This window comes from Bubalus bubalis, chromosome X (genome assembly GCF_019923935.1).
Source record: "Bubalus bubalis isolate 160015118507 breed Murrah chromosome X, NDDB_SH_1, whole genome shotgun sequence".
NCBI classification, from domain to species: Eukaryota; Metazoa; Chordata; class Mammalia; order Artiodactyla; family Bovidae; genus Bubalus; species Bubalus bubalis.
The window spans coordinates 35,513,074-35,531,156 of NC_059181.1; the positions used below are offsets into that span (position 1 = coordinate 35,513,074).

Below are 18,083 nucleotides of genomic sequence, written 5' to 3' on the forward strand. Positions count from 1 at the left end.
TTTTCTAGTACTCTATCTCCAAAACTTCATATTTACATTGTTGCTCAGCTTATATTCCATTGTTCATAATTTTAATCACTTTCCCCCAAGTATATGTAAACCTCTTGGCTCAACTCCCACTGTGGCTGAGTGGAAAACCTCTAATCTGATTCAATTCAACTCTCAGCTTACTCCAGGGCTGCACCTCAGAAGCTAATTGGGCCAGTGAAAAACACAAAACCGTTAATCCCAACTGAGTCCTGGTATTTGCCATTACTACTACATTCCTCCACTCATTCACTTTCTCCTGATCTGAGATTAGTATTCACCCAGCTTCTCTTCTCCCCTGACAACCCCAGTCCTTCCTTCTTCATTTTCACTCTAAGCTGACAAATACAATAAGTGACCTAATAAGACATTTCCACTTGGATTTCTACCAGATGTCTCAAAATTAACATGTCCAAAAAGAACTATTGGTTCCCCATAGCCTGTCCCTCCTGAAGTCTTTCCTGCCTCAAAAAATGACTTCATTTCTTACATCACTTCATTCCATTTCATTCCATCACTTCAGTTGCTTATGCCAAAAACCTTAGCATCATCATTTATTGTGTTCAATCTCCAATTCTACTGCAATCAGTCAGCAAATTTTGTTATCTCTACAGTCAAAAGTATATCTTATGTCAGATCTTTTCTTACCATTCTTCTACTACTCTTCTGCAGCCATACTTCATTCCTGAGGGTTTTTTTTTTTCCTTTTTTTTCTTTTCTTCTTTTTTTGAGCATGCCAAGTCATTCCTACATTAGAGTCTTTGTATTTGCTGTTTTCTGTATTTAGAATAGACTTAAAAAAAATTTTTTTCCCATGATTTTCTTCCAGGGTCCTTTATATCTTTGCTCACATCTCCCTATCAATTCTTTTTGGAGTTCCCCATATAAATGAGCATCCTCAAGACATTGTACTCTGTCTTACCTTACTTTACCTATTTATTTTATTGTCAGTGTCACCTCACTAGAATGTAAAATCCATGAGAGCAAGGACATCACCTGTTTTATTCACTACTGTACTCCCAAGGTCTAGAAAAATACTGACACAGAGAAGGCATTCAGTAACTTTGTTGAATGAAAGATTGAATTAGATACCCATGTCTCATCAAGTCTTTCAGATGACACTCTTTGGACTGAGCAAATATATTCTGGGTTCCCAAAACACTTTTAATATTAACAAACTATTATTGCTTTTACAGGTGGCTCATTTCAGAAAATAGAATTAGCCCTGACAGGCTCAGGACTTCCAGTCTTACTACAGTTTGATCCTGGAAGGATTCTTAATTTTGCACCTTGTTTCATGGGTGGACATTCAGAGATTCATTGTGTTATGCAAAATCGATCCAAATCCCTTCCTCTGATGTACCACTTTAAAAAAACTGCACATTTTAAAATTGATCCTCAAAAGGGCAAGATTGATGAAGGATGTATGCAGGTAAGATTATCATTCTATGTTTCACATGCTTTAAATATTTTAAGGTTGACTAAAAAGCCATGCAGAGGATTAAAACCTACATTTGTTGTACCAGTGTTTAGAAAGTTAATCTCTTTTGTGGCCTAGTTATGAATACTTTTGTATTGGTGAAAGTCAAAGTGAAGTCGCTCAGTTGTGTCTGACTCTTTGCGACCCCATGAACTGCAGCCTACCAGGCTCCTCTGTCCATGGGATTTTCCAAGCAAGAGTGCTGGAGTGGGTTGCCATTTCCTTCTGCAGGGGATCTTCCCGACCCAGGAATTGAACCCGGGTCTCCCACATTGCGGGAAGACGCTTTACCGTCTGAGCCACCAGGGAAGCCTGTATTGGTTTGTATCGGTACCTGTACAATATTCGTAATTATTTCTTACCTGCCTTTCATGTGCCAAAAAAAAAACAACAAAAAAACCTGTAGAGAAAGCAAAGAAGTGCAAAACATAGTTCTGCTTCTATGGATTTTTTTTTTTTTTTCTGAGAGAGTATTTATTTATGTGCCCAGGATGTTGACCCCTAAACTTAAATATCCAGCACAGAGCTTTGACCCTCTCTCACGAGGGTGGATCCAGGCATGGTCCTGGAGCCCGTGTCTAGGGCAGTGGAACCCAGGGACCAGAGGCGGGAAGCCTCTGAGCCAGCGGCTGCTAATAGCAGCAAATGGTGAAACGGTGGTGGGAACCAGGCCCTCTTCCCCATCCCAAGAGCTGAGGATGGTTGGCCAAGCTTGAGTGCACACATGTGGGGGAAGTGGAAGTCCAGTGCCATGTGCAGAGGCTGCAGCCTGGTTTCCGGCCCCAGTGCCAGGAGAGAGGTGGTGGCAGCAGTTTTGCCACCAAGAGGCCCAGGTCTATGCACTCCTGTGAGGCGAGGCGGTAGGGGGAAAGCAGGCACTAGAGTCTGAGGACTTGCTGAGAGATGCATCCTCCCAGGCCAGCTCTTAAGAGGCTGATGTGGAAAGCGCCCTGCAACTGCCGTTCATGGGCACCATGCATCGGGGGCACAGTGAGGGGTAGGGCGGGGAGTCGAGGCTGGCGTCAGGAGGCTTGCTGTCATCAGCTGAGTGCAGGGAGAAGTCTTGGCACCGGTGCTGGTAGTTCAGGATTGAGTCATACAGCGCCTCCCGCTGGAGAGGCAGGATCACATCGAACGCCGCTGCCAGGTCGCCACCTGCGGCCCATCCAGGTGGGCGGTGTACCGGGGCTGCTCCCGGATGTTGGCGGCTTGGGTCCAGCTGGCCGCGGCTGCGTGGGCAGTGGATGCGCCACGAGCCCCGGGCGATGAGCGGACCCACGGGGTCGCGCGGTAGCGGAGGGAGCCCGGCGCGGACCCAGCCCGTGCCTCCAGGTGCCTGGCCTGGAACAGCCCGGGGGAATGAACCCAGGACGCCGCCTCCTTCCCTCCAACGTTCTGCCGGGTAAGAAATATTTTAATGCATTACGGAAGCGTAAGACACACACACAAACAGGTCGAGTTCAAGAAGAATGTCAAATGTCTTAAAACAGATCTGTAACAAGGTGATATAGAACCTCCAGCCAGATAGAAAGGTCTGCCAAGATGGCAACGTATGAGCCAGACCATGAAGGTTGAGTTGAATTTTCAAATTGAAAACAAAATGCTTAATTGGCCAAGGCCTTGTAGAACTATCGATGCAGAGCACAGAAGTTGAATGCCAAGACATACCTCTGAGCGCTAAGGACAGCTTGTGGATGTCGGGTTTGCTTTTTCTCACTACTCAGACAGTTCTGTCCCAGACCCTCTGCCACTTGTTTTTTGTTTGTTTTGTTTTAAGTAAACTGTTATTGGAATGTAGCCGCTCTTATTTGTTACCTATTGTCTATAACTGCTTTCATGCTACAAGGGCAGGTTAAATGGTTGTGAGTTGTATGGTTCATAAAGCCTAAATAGTTACTGTCTGATAATTAACAGAAAAAGTTTGCTGAGTCTTGCTCTAAACACCATTAGACAGGAGTGGTTTGTTTCACCTCAGGTTCTTACTTTATCATCTTTCCTCCGATGCATAGTGGTATGGTTCATAAAATTATTGATGGAAGCTTTCTCCCAGTTGCAATCAAGAGCTATAGTATATATGTTTAAATGCATGCAGTTCATATGTATGAGCTTCCCTGGTAGCTCAGCGGTTAAAGCGTCTGCCCGCAATGCGGGAGACCTGGATTCGATCCCTGGGTTGGGAAGATCCCCTGGAGAAGTAAATAGCAACCCACTCCAGTATTCTTGCCTGGAGAATACCATGGAGGGAGGAGCCTGGTGGGTTACAGTCCACTGGGTTGCAAAGAGTCTGACACGACTGAGCGACCTCACTTTCACTTTCATATGTATAACTCTTCCTGCTTCATTAGAATGACACTCCCTCCCCCCCATTTTCAATAGAGCTAATTAGTCTTCAGAGAATAACACATGCTAACCACCTTATGCAAAACATTTTCTTTTTTTTTTTTAAAAAAAAAAAAATTTTTCTTTTAAATGGCTACTTAGACTAAGCACAGCACAGCACAGAGACTTCCTTCAGTCTGTCTCTTGACCTTACCAGCGTAATTCATTTTCTCCAGTAACCTGCATATCTTTCAAAATGTAGCTGATTTTCTCTGATCAGAGAAGCTGGCAAGGATCACAGGAATCTGGTCAATTTTTCTTAGCAGCCAGCTCTGAGTGTTAAAGAGTTTGAAGCTGAAAGACCGATTATCAATTTCCTACAGAAGTGCTTTACATGAGGAAGAGAGAGTGGAGATGGAAGTTGATAAAGACTGTAGTGAGAGGAACAAAATGAGTGAAAGATTTTAAAATAGCAGTGTTTTAGAAAAGATGGAAAATAATAGCCCAAAGAAAATAAAGGCTCTGGTGAATATATAATGTGGGAGCATATATCCTACATCCTTTTGATACTTTACTTTTGCTAGTTGAAATAAGATGTTTCAGAACTTATCGCAGCATCCAACTTCAATTTTGATTAGGATTATCTTAGGAATGGGCCAAGTACCAAGGAAACAGGAAAAATATTAGAGCATGAAATATAGAGGGAAATGATAGTAATAGGCTATTTTTAAGTTTGTGTGTATGTGTGTGTGTGTAAGTCGCTTCAGTCATGTCCGACTCTTTGCGACCCAATGGACTGTAGCCCACCAGGATCCTCTGTCCATGGAATTTTCCAGGCAAGAATGCTAGAGTGGGTTGCCATGACCTTATCCACAGAATATTCCCAACCCAGGTGTTGAACCTGTATCTTATGTCTCCTGCATTGGCAGTCGTGTTCTTTACCACTAGTGCCACCTGTTCAGTTCAGTTCAATCGCTCAGTCATGTCTGACTCTTTGTGACCCCAAAGACTGCAGGATGCCAGGCTTCCCTGTCCATCACCAACACCCTGAGTTTACTCAAACTCATGTCCATCAAGTCGGTGATGCCATCCAACCATCTCATCCTCTGCCATCCCCTTCTCCTCCTGCACTCAATCTTTCCCAGCATCAGGGTCTTTGCAAATGAGTTAGCTCTTTGCATCAAGTAGCCAAAGAATTGGAGTTTCAGCTTCAACATCAGCCTTTCTAATGAATATTCAGGATTGATTTCCTTTAGGATGGACTGGTTGGATCTGCTTCCAGTCCAAGGGACTCTCAAGAGTCTTCTCCAACACCACAGTTCAAAAGCATCAATTCTTCCGCACTCAGCATGCTTTATAGTCCAGCTCTCACATCCATACATGACTACTAGAAAAACCATAGCCTTGACTAGACGGACCTTTGTTGGCAAAGTAATGTCTCTGCTTTTGAATATGCTATCTAGGTTGGTCATCACTTTCCTTCCAAGGAGTAAGTGTCTTTTAATTTCATGGCTGCAGTTACCATATGCAGTGATTTTGGAGCCCCCCAAAATGAAGTCTGCCACTGTTTCCACTGTTTCCCCATCTATTTGCCATAAAGTGATGGGACCGGATACTATGATCTTAGTTTTCTGAATGTTGAGCTTTAAGCCAACTTTTTCACTCTCCTCTTTCACTTTCATCAAGAGGCTCTTTAGTTCTTCTTCACTTTCTGCCATAAGGGTGGTGTCATCTGCATATCTGAGGTTATTGATATTTCTCCCAGCAATCTTGATTCCAGCTTGTGCTTCATCTAGCCAAGCATTTCTCATGATGGACTCTGCATATAAGTTAAATAAGCAGGGTGACAATATACAGCCTTGACGTACTCCTTTTCCTATTTGGAACCAGTCTGTTGTTCCATGTCCAATTCTAACAGTTGCTTCCTGACCTGCATACATATTTCTCAAGAGGCAGGTCAGGTGGTCTGGTATGCCCATCTCTTTCAGAATTTTCCACAGTTTGTGGTGATCCATACAGTCCAGGGCTTTGGCATAGACAATAAAGCAGAAATAGATGATTTTCTGGAACTGTCTTGCTTTTTTGATGATCCAACCAATGTTGGCAATTGGATCTCTGGTCCCTCTGCTTTTTATAAAACCAGCTTGAACATCTGGAAGTTCACAGTTCGCATATTGCTGAAGCCTGGCTTGGAGAATTTTGAGTATTACTTTACTAGCATGTGAGATGAGTGCAGTTGTGTGGTAGTTTGAGCATTCCTTGGCATTGCCTTTCTTTGGGATTGGAATGAAAACTGACCTTTTTCAGTCCTGTGGCCATTGCTACGTTTTCCAAATTTGCTGGCATATTGAGTGCAGCACTTTCACAGCATCATCTTTCAGGATTTGAAATAGCTCAACTGGAATTCCATCATCTCCACTAGCTTTGTTCATAGTGATGCTTCCTAAGGCCCACTTGACTTCACATTCCAGAATGTTTGACTCTAGGTGAGTGATCACACCATTGTGATTATCTGGGTCGTGAAGATCTTTTTTGGATAGTTACTCTCTGTATTCTTGCCACCTCTTCTTAATATCTTCTGCTTCTGTTAGGTCCATACCATTTCTGTCCTTTATTGAGCCCATCTTTGCATGAAGTGTTCCCTTGGCATCTCTAATTTTCTTGAAGGGATCTCTAGTCTTCCCCATTGTATTGTTTTCCTCTATTTCTTTGCATTGATCACTGAGGAAGGCTTTCTTATCTCTCCTTCCTATTCTTTGGAACTCTACATTTAAATGGATATATCTTGTCTTTTCTCCTTTGCTTTTGGCTTCTCGTCTTTTCACAGCTATTTGAAAGGCCTCCTCAGCCAGCCATTTTTATTTTTTGCTTTTCTTTTTCTTGAGATGGTTTTGATCCCTGTCTCCTGTACAGTGTCACAAATCTCTCTCAATAGTTCATCAGGCACTGTATCAGATCTAGTCCCTTTAAATCTATTTCTGACTTCTACTGTAAAATCATAAGGATTTGATTTAGGTCGTACCTGAATGGTCTAGTGGTTTTCCCTAGTTTCTTCAATTTAAGTCTGAATTTGGCAATAAGGAGTTCATGATCTGAGCCACAGTCAGCTCCTGGTCTTGTTTTTGCTGACTGTGTAGAGCTTCTTCACCTTTGGCTGCAAAGAATATAATCAATCTGATTTTGGTGTTGACCATCTGGTGATGTCCATGTGTAGAGTCTTTTCCTGTGTTGCTGGAAGAGGGTTTTTGCTATGACCAGTGCGTTCTCTTGGCAAAACTCTATTAGCCTTTGCCCTGCTTCATTCTGTACTCCAAGGCCAAATTTGCCTGTTACTCCAGGTATTTCTTGACTTCGTACTTTTGCATTCCAGTCCCCTACAATGAAAAGGACATCTTTTTTGGGTGTTAGTTCTAGAAGGTCTTGTTGGTCTTGATAGAACCGTTCAACTTCAGCTTTTTCAGCATTAGTGGTTGGGGTATAGACTTGGATTACCTTGATATTGAATGGTTTGCCTTGGAGATAAACAGAGATCATTATGTCATTTTTGGGATTGCACCCAAGTACTGCATTTCAGACTCTTTTGTTGACTATGATGGCTACTCCGTTTCTTCTAAGGGATTCTTGCACACAGTAGTAGATATAATGGTCATCTGAGTTAAATTCATCCATTCCAGTCCATTTTAGTTCGCTGATTCCTAAAATGTCGAGGTTCACTCTTGCCATCTCCTGTTTGACCACTTCTGATTTGCCTTGATTCATGGACCTAACATTCCAAGTTCCTATACAATATTGCTCTTTGCAGCTTTGGACCTTGCTTCCATCACCAGTCACATCCACAACTGGTGTTGTTTTTGCTTTGGCTTGGTCTCTTCATTCTTTCTCAGAGAAGGTAATGGCACCCCACTCCAATACTCTTGCCTGGAAAATCCCATGGACAGTGGAGCCTGGTGGGCTGCTGTCTATGGGGTTGCACAGAGTTGGACAAACTGAAGTGATTTAGCAGCAGCAGCAGCTTCATTCTTTCTGGAGTTATTTCTCCACTGATCTCCAGTAGCATATTGGGCACCTAGGAACCTCGGGAGTTCATCTATCAGTGTCCTATCTTTTTGCCTTTTCATACTGCTCATGGGGTTCTCAAGGGAAGAATACTGAAGTGGTTTGCCATTCCTTTCTCCAGTGGACCATGTTTTGTCAGAACTCTCTACCATGACCCGTCCATCTTGGGTGGCCCTACATGGCATGGCTCATAGTTTCATTGAATTAGACAAGGCTGTGGTCCATGTGATCAGTTTGGTTAGTTTTCTGTGATTGTGGTTTTCAGTCTATCTGCCCTCTGATGGAGAAGGATAAGAGGCTTATGGAAGCTTCCTGATGAGAGAGACTGACTGAGGTGGAAACTGGGTCTTGTTCTGATGGACAGGGCCATGCTCAGTACATCTTTAATCCAATTTTCTGTTGATGGGTGGAGCTGTGTGTCCTCCCTGCTATTTACCTGGGGCCAAACTATAGTGGGAGGTAATGAAGATAATGGCAACCTCCTTCAAAAGGTCCCATGCACGCACTGCTACACTCAGTGCTCCCTACCCTGCAGCAGGCTACTGCCAACCCACGCCTGCACTGGAGACTCCTGGACACTCACAGGCAAGTCTAGGTCAATCTCTTGTGGGGTCACTGCTCCTTTCCCTGGGTCCTGGTGCACATAAGGTTCTCTTTGTGCCCTCCCAGTTTATTTCCCAGTCCTGTGTAAGTTCTGGTAGCTCTATGATGGGGTTAATGGCGACCTCCTTGAAGAGGGCTTATGCCATACCCAAGTCTGCTGCACCCAGAGCTCCTGCCCCTGCGGCAGTCCACTGCTGACCCATACTTCTACAGGAGATGCTCAAACACAGTTCTGTCTCAGTCTCTGTGGAGTCCCCGGGTCCTAGTGCACACAAGGTTTGTTTGAGCCCTCTGAGCGTCTCTGGCAGGAATAGGGTTTGATTCCAAATGCAAATCCGCCCCTCCTACTGTCTTGCTGGGGCTTCTCCTTTACCCTTGTGCGTGGGGTATCTCCTCACAACCACTCCAGCGAAGTGCAGCCACCTGGGAAGGCTTTTAATTTATGGTAGGAATAAAATTAGTTGCAGTTGATTAGGGATGGGCTGTCCCTAGTGGTTATGTTGAGAAAATATGTAGGATGGCCAACAATTTAAGTGGACGCCATATGAAAATGTTAATTCAGTTTGAGTGTAGAGGGCATATCTGAGTGTTTAGAGAAGATACATGGGTGAGAGTTGATAAATATGTGGGTGAAGAGATAATGAATCACTGTTGAGAAAGGAACATTTAAAGAGGATGTAGTAAAGGGTCTTTCCTTTCATATTACATGAATTTTTTTTCTGTTCACATAGGTTTTTAATTTCTTTAATGCAAGACAGACCTGAAGTATATTTGCCACTTAAATTTTGGTCAGCATATAATCTTCTGGGCATAGAAAGGAATATATACTTGTGTACATCTCTGAAACCAATTTGGAAATTCACATTGAGTGGAACTCCTGGGAACTCCCTATGCTATATAAAATTTTCAAACTCAAAAAATCCCATCAGTTCAGTTCAGTCCAGTCGCTCAGTCGTGTTCGACTCTTTGCGACCCCATGAATCGCAGCACGCCAGGCCTCCCTGTCCATCACCAACTCCTGGAGTTCACTCAGACTCACGTCCATTGAGTCGGTGATGCCATCCAGCCATCTCATCCTCTGTTGTCCCCTTCTCCTCCTGCCCCCAATCCCTTCCAGAGTCAGAGTCTTTTCCAGTGAGTCAACTCTTCGCATGAGGTGGCCAAAGTACTGGAGTTTCAGCTTTAGCATCATTCCTTCCAAAGAAATCCCAGGGCTGATCTCCTTCAGAATGGACTGGTTGGGTCTCCTTGCAGTCCAAGGGACTCTCATAGCTGATAGTTAATTTCCTAACATAATTTTTGGGGCTTCCCTGGTGGCTCAGAGGTTGAAGCGTCTGCCTGCAATGTGGGAGATCTGGGTTTGATCCCTGGGTCAGCCCTCTACATTTGTAGATTTCTTGAGCAGTTATAAGTTTCAAATTAATAAAAAATGAATGTGAGAAATGTAGGGGACACTGGAGAACTATGACTTCCACAGGCTGGTCAACTAGCCTCTAAGTATTTGGAAGTATGGTAAAATTATTATTTTCCTTTAATACCAACTGTATTGAAGCATCATTCACGTACCATAAAATTTACACACTTAAAGTATACAATTCAGTGGTAATTAGTGTATTCACTGAATTGCATGACTATTAGCACTGTCTAATTTCACAATGTTAGCATCACCCCAAAGAGAAACACAGTGTCCTTTAGTGGTCACTCCCCCTGCTCCCCATTCCTCAGCCCCTGGTAACCACTAATCTCATCTATCCCTATAAGTTTTTCCTGTTCTTGACATGTCATATAAATATAGTCATATAGTATGTAGACTTGTTTCTGGTTTCTTTGATTTAGCATAATATCTTCAAGATTCATCAATGTTGAAGTATCAGTACCCCATTGCTTTTTATGGCCAAATCATATCCCATGGTATGGCTATACTACCTTTTGTTTATCTATTCATCAGTTGATAGCCATTTGAATTGTTTCTACCTTTTGGCTGTGGTGAAGAATGCTGCTATAAACATTCATATGGAAGTTTTTATATGCATAAGTTTTCTTATGTATGTAGTTTTTACTATAGAAACAAAGTGTAATAGAACAAAGGGGGAACTTTAAAACTTTGAATACAGATCAAGGTGCTCTGAGGGATGTAGCAGTAAATATACAGTTTATAATTGCCCCAAACATTCCCAGTTTTATGCTCAATGTTATTTGCCCTCAGCTTTATTGAGGTATAATTGACAAATAGGAATAAGGTGCACACTGGTGAAAGAAATCAAAGAGGACACTAATAGATGGAGAAATATACCATGTTCATGGATTAGAAGAATCAATATAGTGAAAATGAGTATACTACCCAAAGCAATCTATAGATTCAATGCAATCCCTATCAAGCTACCAACAGCATTCTTCACAGAGCTAGAACAAATAATTTCACAATTTGTATGGAAATACAAAAAACCTCGAATAGCCAAAGCAATCTTGAGAAAGAAGAATGGAACTGGAGGAATCAACCTGCCTGACTTCAGGCTCTACTACAAAGCCACAGTTATCAAGACAGTATGGTACTGGCACAAAGACAGAAATATAGATCAATGGAACAAAATAGAAAGCCCAGAGATAAATCCACGCCCATATGGACACCTTATCTTTGACAAAGGAGGCAAGAATATACAATGGATTAAAGACAATCTCTTTAACAAGTGGTGCTGGGAAATCTGGTCAACCACTTGTAAAAGAGTGAAACTAGAACACTTTCTAACACCATACACAAAAATAAACTCAAAATGGATTAAAGATCTAAACGTAAGACCAGAAACTATAAAACTCCTAGAGGAGAACATAGGCAAAACACTCTCTGACATACATCACAGCAGGATCCTCTATGACCCACCTCCCAGAATATTGGAAATAAAAGCAAAAATAAACAAATGGGACCTAATTAACCTTAAAAGCTTCTGCACATCAAAGGAAACTATTAGCAAGGTGAAAAGACAGCCTTCAGAATGGGAGAAGATAATAGCAAATGAAGCAACTGACAAACAACTAATCTCAAAAATATACAAGCAACTCCTACAGCTCAACTCCAGAAAAATAAATGACCCAATCAAAAAATGGGCCAAAGAACTAAATAGACATTTCTCCAAAGAAGACATACAGATGGCTAACAAACACATGAAAAGATGCTCAATATCACTCATTATCAGAGAAATGCAAATCAAAACCACTATGAGGTACCATTTCACACCAGTCAGAATGGCTGCAATCCAAAAGTCTACAAATAATAAACGCTGGAGAGGGTGTGGAGAAAAGGGAACCCTCTTACACTGTTGGTGGGAATGCAAACTAGTACAGCCACTATGGAGAACAGTGTGGAGATTCCTTAAACAACTGGAAATAGAACTGCCTTATGATCCAGCAATCCCACTGCTGGGCATACACACTGAGGAAACCAGATGGGAAAGAGACATGTGTACCCCAATGTTCATCGCAGCACTGTTTATAATAGCCAGGACATGGAAGCAACCTAAATGTCCATCAGCAGATGAATGGATAAGAAAGCAGTGGTACATATACACAATGGAGTATTACTCAGCCATTAAAAAGAATACATTTGAATCAGTTCTAATGAGGTGGATGAAACTGGAGCCTATTATACAGAGTGAAGTAAGCCAGAAAGAAAAACAGCAATACAGTATACTAACGCATATATATGGAATTTAGAAAGATGGTAACAATAACCCTGTGTACGAGACAGCAAAAGAGACACTGATGTATAGAACAGTCTTATGGACTCTGTGAGAGAGGGAGAGGGTGGGAAGATTTGGGGGAATGGCATTGAAACATGTAAAATATCATGTATGAAACGAGTTGCCAGTCCAGGTTCGATGCACGGTACTAGATGCTTGGGGCTGGTGCACTGGGACGACCCAGAGGGATGGAATGGGGAGGGAGGAGGGAGGAGGGTTCAGGATGGGGAACACATGTATACCTGTGGTGGATTCATTTTGATATTTGGCAAAACTAATACAATTATGTAAAGTTTAAAAATAAAATTAAAAAAAAAAAAAGAATAAGGTGCACATGGGTTGGGAAGCTCCCCTGGAAGAGGGCATGTCAACCCGCTCCAGTATTCTTGCCTGCAGAAACCCCATGGACAGAGAAGCCTGGTGGGCTGCAGTCCATAGAGTTGCAGAGACAACTGGAGTGACTTAGCATGCATACATGCAAGGTGCACAATTGTTTTGATAAATGTGTACATTGTGAAATGATCAGCACAGTTAATATAATTAACATATTCATCACCTCAAATTTTAAATCTTGTTTTTATGGTGAGAACATATAAGATTTACCCTCTTTGTAAACTGCAGGTATAGTATTGTTCCCTATAGTCATCAATATAGTAGTCAAAATATAGTATTGTTCACTATAGTCATCATGCTGTGCATTAGATCTCCAGAATTGACTCATCTTGAGCTACTGAAACTTTGTACTCTTTTGACCAACATCTCCCTATTTCCATCCCCCTCCACCCCTGGCCCCAGGCAGCCACCATTCTACTCTGTCCTTCCAAGAGTTTGACTATTTTAAACTCACATATATTTCACAGGTAAAATTCATGTAATATTTGTCTTTCTGTGTCTGGCTTGTTTCATTCAGAATAATGTCCTTCAAGTTCATCCATGTTGTCAGCAATGACAGTATTTCCTTCTTTTTTAAGGCTGAATGACATTCCACTGTGTGTGTACTATATCTTCTTTATTCATTCATTGATGAACATTGAGGTTATTTTTGATTCTTGGCTATTGCAAATAATGTTGCAATGAACATGGGAAAGCAGATATTTCTTGGAGATACGGGTATCATTTCCTTTGGATATATGCTTAGAAGGGGGATTCCTGGATCATATGGTAGTTCTATTTCTAATCTTTTTGAGATGTCCTCATACTATTTTCCCTAATTACTTTCTAATTGCTATATCAGTTTACATCCCCACCAACAGCAAACACCAAAAAAGGTTCCTTTTTCTTCATAACCTCAGCAATGTTTGTTATCTGATTTTTTTTGATAAATGACCATTTCAACAGGTGGGATGTAATAGCTCATTGAGGTTTTGATTTGCATTTCCCTGATGATTAGTGATGTTGAGCACCTTCTCTTATACTTTTTGCCATTCATATGTCTTCTTTGGAGAAATGTGTATTCAAGTGCTCTGCCTGATTTTTTTTTTTCTTCATTATAAAATGTTCCATATCTTATTCATTTAATCTCTTTTGATATTTGTGTGGCTTTCAGCATTTTGATATAACCAGAGTGGTTTTCACATTTTTGCTAGTAATATATTAAGAAATTCTTTTCTAGGTTCCATTTTTTCCTTTTTCTTTTTTTTAAATTTATTTTAATATAAATTTATTTATTTTAATTGTAGGCTAATTACTTTACAATATTGTATTGGTTTTTCCATACATCAACATGAGTCTGCCACAGATGTACACGTGTTCCCCATCCTGAACCCCCCTCCCACCTCCATCCCTGTACCATCCCTCTGGGTCATACCAGTGCACCAGCCCCAAGCATCCTGTATCATTCTGCCTGTTTTTTAACTGGGTTATTAGTTTGCTTTTGATTTGTAAGTGTTCCTTATATATTCTCCATATTAACCCTTTATCACATATATGGTTCACAAGTATTTTTTCCCATTCTGTAGGATGTCTCTTCACTATGTGGACTGTTTCTTTTGCCATGCAAAAGCTTTTTAGTTTGATGTAGTCTTGTCTATTTTTCACTTTTGTTGCCTGTGCTTTGGAAGTCTTATCCAAAAAATTGTTCTCAAGACCAAATATGTGATGTTTCATGGCAAAGGAGTTGTGCATAGTTGGACATAGTGATTGATCCTTTGTGTCCGTTGCTGCTGCTGCTGCTAAGTCACTTCAGTCGTGTCTGACTCTGTGTGGCCCCATAGACGGCAGCCCACCAGGCTCCCCCGTCCCTGGGATTCTCCAGGCAAGAACACTGGAGTGGGTTGCCATTTCCTTCTCCAATGCATGAAAGTGAAAAGTGAAAGGGAAGTGGCTCAGTCATGTCTGACTCTTCGAGACCCCATGGACTATAGCCTACCAGGCTCCTCCGCCCATGGGATTTTCCAGGCAAGAGTACTAGAGTGGGGTGCCATCGCCTTCTCCTTGTGTGTGTTACTGAATTCAATTTGATAGTATTTGGTAGAGTTTTGCACATACATTCATAAAAGACATTAGTCTGTAGTTTTCTTGAATGCCTTTTTACATTAGAGTGAAACTGGTATCATGGAAGGAGTTAGAAAATGTTATCTTTAATTTTTGAAATACTTTGTGAAGAATTGGTGCTTATTCTTCTTTAAATGTCCAGTAAAAGTCACCATCAAATCCATCTGATTCTGGACTTCTCTTTGTCAGAAGTTTTCAGATTTCTGTTTCAATCTCTAGTTATCCTATGGCTATTCAGATTTTCTGTTTCTTCTAGAACCATGTTCAGAAGTTTGTGTCTTAGGATTTGTCCATGTCATCTAGGTTATCTAATTGGTTGGCACGTGATTATTTATTGTTTTATTATTCTGTCATACTCCTTTTTATTGATGTAGAGTGGTAGTGATATCCTTTCTTTTATTCCTGATTTTAAGAAATTGAGTTTTTGCTGTTGTTGATTGTGGCCTGGTGAGTCTAGCTCACATTTTTTTCAATATCGTTAATCATTACAAACACATAGTTTCAGGTTTGTTGATTTTCTCCATTGCTTTCTGTTCTCTATTTCATGGTTATTCCTTTCCTTTTGTTTGCTTTGTTTACTTCCTTTTGCTCTTCTTTTTTCTATTTCCTAAAATGGAGGTTAGGTTATTGATGAAAGGCCTTTATCTTTTTTTAATATTGATGCTTACTGCTATAAATCTACTTCTAATCACTTCTTTTGCTGCATCCCATAAGTTTTGGTATGTTTAGTTTTAGTTTTTCTTTATCTCAAAGTTTTCTCTAATTTCTCTTGAAATTTCTTCTTTGACCTATTGGTTACTTAGAAATGTATTATTTAATTTCCACATATTTGTGAGTTTCCTGCATTCTCTTGTCTTTATTTGTTCTTTTAAACAATTTCTATATTGATATGCTCTAGTTTGTGAGATGTTCTCATACTGCCTTTAAGTTTTTAGACATGTTTTTCTTCGGTTTTTTTGAACATATTTATAATAGTTGACTTATTGTCATTGTTTAATAACTCTAACAGTTGTGTTTCCTTGGGACAGTTTCTATTTATTCAGTTCACTTCAGTCACTCAGTCGTGTCCGACTCTTTGTGACCCCATGAATTGCAGCACGCCAGGCCTCCCTGTCCATCACCAACTCCTGGAGTTCACTCTGACTCACGTCCATCGAGTCAGTGATGCCATCCAGCCATCTCATCCTCTGTCATCCCCTTCTCCTCCTGCCCCCAACCCCTCCCAGCATCAGAGTCTTTTCCAATGAGTCAACTCTTCACATGAGGTGGCCAAAGTACTGGAGTTTCAGCTTTAGCATCAGTCCTTCCAAAGAACACCCAGGACTGATCTCCTTTAGAATGGACTGGTTGGATCTCCTTGCAGTCCAAGGGACTCTCAAGAGTCTTCTCCAGCACCACAGTTTAAAAGCATCAATTTATTAGCGCTCAGCTTTCTTCACAGTCCAACTCTCACATCCATACATGACTACTGGAAAAACCATAGCCTTGACTAGACGGACCTTTGTTGGCAAAGTAATGTCTCTGCTTTTGAATATGCTATCTAGGTTTGCTTCTGCTGCTGCTAAGTCGCTTCAGTGGTGTCCGACTCTGTGCAACCCCATAGACGGCAGCCCTCCAGGCTCCCCCGTCCCTGGGATTCTCCAGGCAAGAACACTGGAGTGGGTTGCCATTTCCTTCTCCAATGCATGAAAGTGAAAAGTGAAAGTCAAGTCGCTCAGTCGTGTCTGACTCTTCGCGACCCCATGGACTGCAGCCTACCAGGCTCCTCCGCCCATGGGATTTTCCAGGCAAGAGTACTGGAGTAGGGTGGCATCGCCTCCTCTGTATCTAGGTTTAGGTTGGTACAAAAGTAACTGTGATTTCAGACCATGAATTTTAAATCATTATAACTAGGCTGAAATACATCTTTATTAATCAAAATAGAAATCATTGTGATTAACACATTTTGCCAACGAGAAATAAGTTTGTTTATTCCTGTAGCATAAAAATCCATGCTATGAAATTTGACGAACTCTTGGAAAGCATTTTCTGCCTCCTGCTGTTTGTGGAAGTGTTTTCCCTGCAAAAAGTTTTCAAGATGCCTGGAGAAGTGGTAGTTGGTTGGCAAGAGATCAAGTGAATGTGGCGAATGAGGCTAAACTTTGTAGCCTGATTCATTCAACTTTTGAAGTGTTCGTTGTGCGATATTTTAGGTAATTTTCAACTAGCTGAGAAGTTAATTTTGACAATTTTCCCAGTGTTCTCTTTCTGTTTGTGAAGGAGTAACTTTTTGGAGGCCTTTATTCTGCCATTCTGGAATTATTTCAGTACCATTAATCTTAATTTTTTTCTTAAATAGTTTTCTAATAATGTGTATCTTAAAGATTTGTCAGAGCTGTATATGATGTTTCTAAAGACTTTCATTTCACCATCAATAAACTAGCCTGCCTTAAAATTTTGTAAGCAACATTTTTTATTTGCTTTTTATTTAATCCTAACATTTTTCTGTTTTCTTAATCCATTTCAGCTGCTATAAGAATATACCGTAGACTGCACAGTTTATAAGCAACTGAAATTTATTTCTAATTGTTCTGGAGGCTGGAAATCCCAGATTGGAGTGTTTGCATGGTCAGGTGTGGGCCCTCTTCCTGGGCACAGACTTCTTCTGATATCCTCACATGGTGGAAGGATTAAGGAGCTCTGTGGACCCTCTTTTATAAGGACACTAATCCCATTCAGGCTTCAATCGCCTAATTCTATTTTATAGAGCATTAGAATTTAACATAAGTTTCAGAACTTCCCTGGTGGTTCAGTGGTTAAGACTCCTTACTTCCACTTCAGGGACATGAGTTCAGTCCCTGGTTGTGGAACTAAGATCATGTATGTTGTATGACATGGCAAAAATAGAAAAAGAACAACAACCCAAAACATGAGTTTTAGGGATTCGCAAATATTACCCAGGGATCGAACCCAAGTCTCCTGCATCGCAGGCAGGTTCTTTACCTGCTGAGTCACAAGGGAAGCCCAAAATATTCAGCCTATAGCAATTGATCACTTTTCTTCTGTTTTCAGAATGTGACATGTTCATTCATTCCACATCAAGTTGGAGTCTTTAAAGTGAAGCAATTTATAGAGATTATTGGCTCAGTGGCAGATGAAAATTTGCAGTCTTCATCACTGAAGCCTTTCCATCATATATATTTATATTTTAATAGTGTCTGCAAGCCTTCTACCAAGAAAGTTGTGATGAAAGTTAATCCTGGTATGCTATTAGGGGCACTTATCAACTATTAGTTTACTTTTGGTTACTCTAGGATTATCTTAACACATTAATGTTTAGCTGTGTATATCAAATGTGATCTAATCTAATGCTTCTAAACTTTTGCATGCAT

At 41.1% G+C, this 18,083-nt stretch overlaps 1 protein-coding gene across 1 annotated transcript in view; it reads left to right on the forward strand.

Moving 5' to 3' along the window:
* The window catches only part of CFAP47 (cilia and flagella associated protein 47), a 497,722-nt gene that overhangs the window by 21,352 nt on the left and 458,287 nt on the right, over positions 1-18,083 (forward strand). The window contains exons 8-9 of the mRNA XM_006066421.4: positions 1,224-1,459; positions 17,764-17,953. Coding sequence (XP_006066483.4) covers positions 1,224-1,459; positions 17,764-17,953 — 426 coding nt within the window. The remainder of the gene's footprint in view (positions 1-1,223; positions 1,460-17,763; positions 17,954-18,083) is intronic.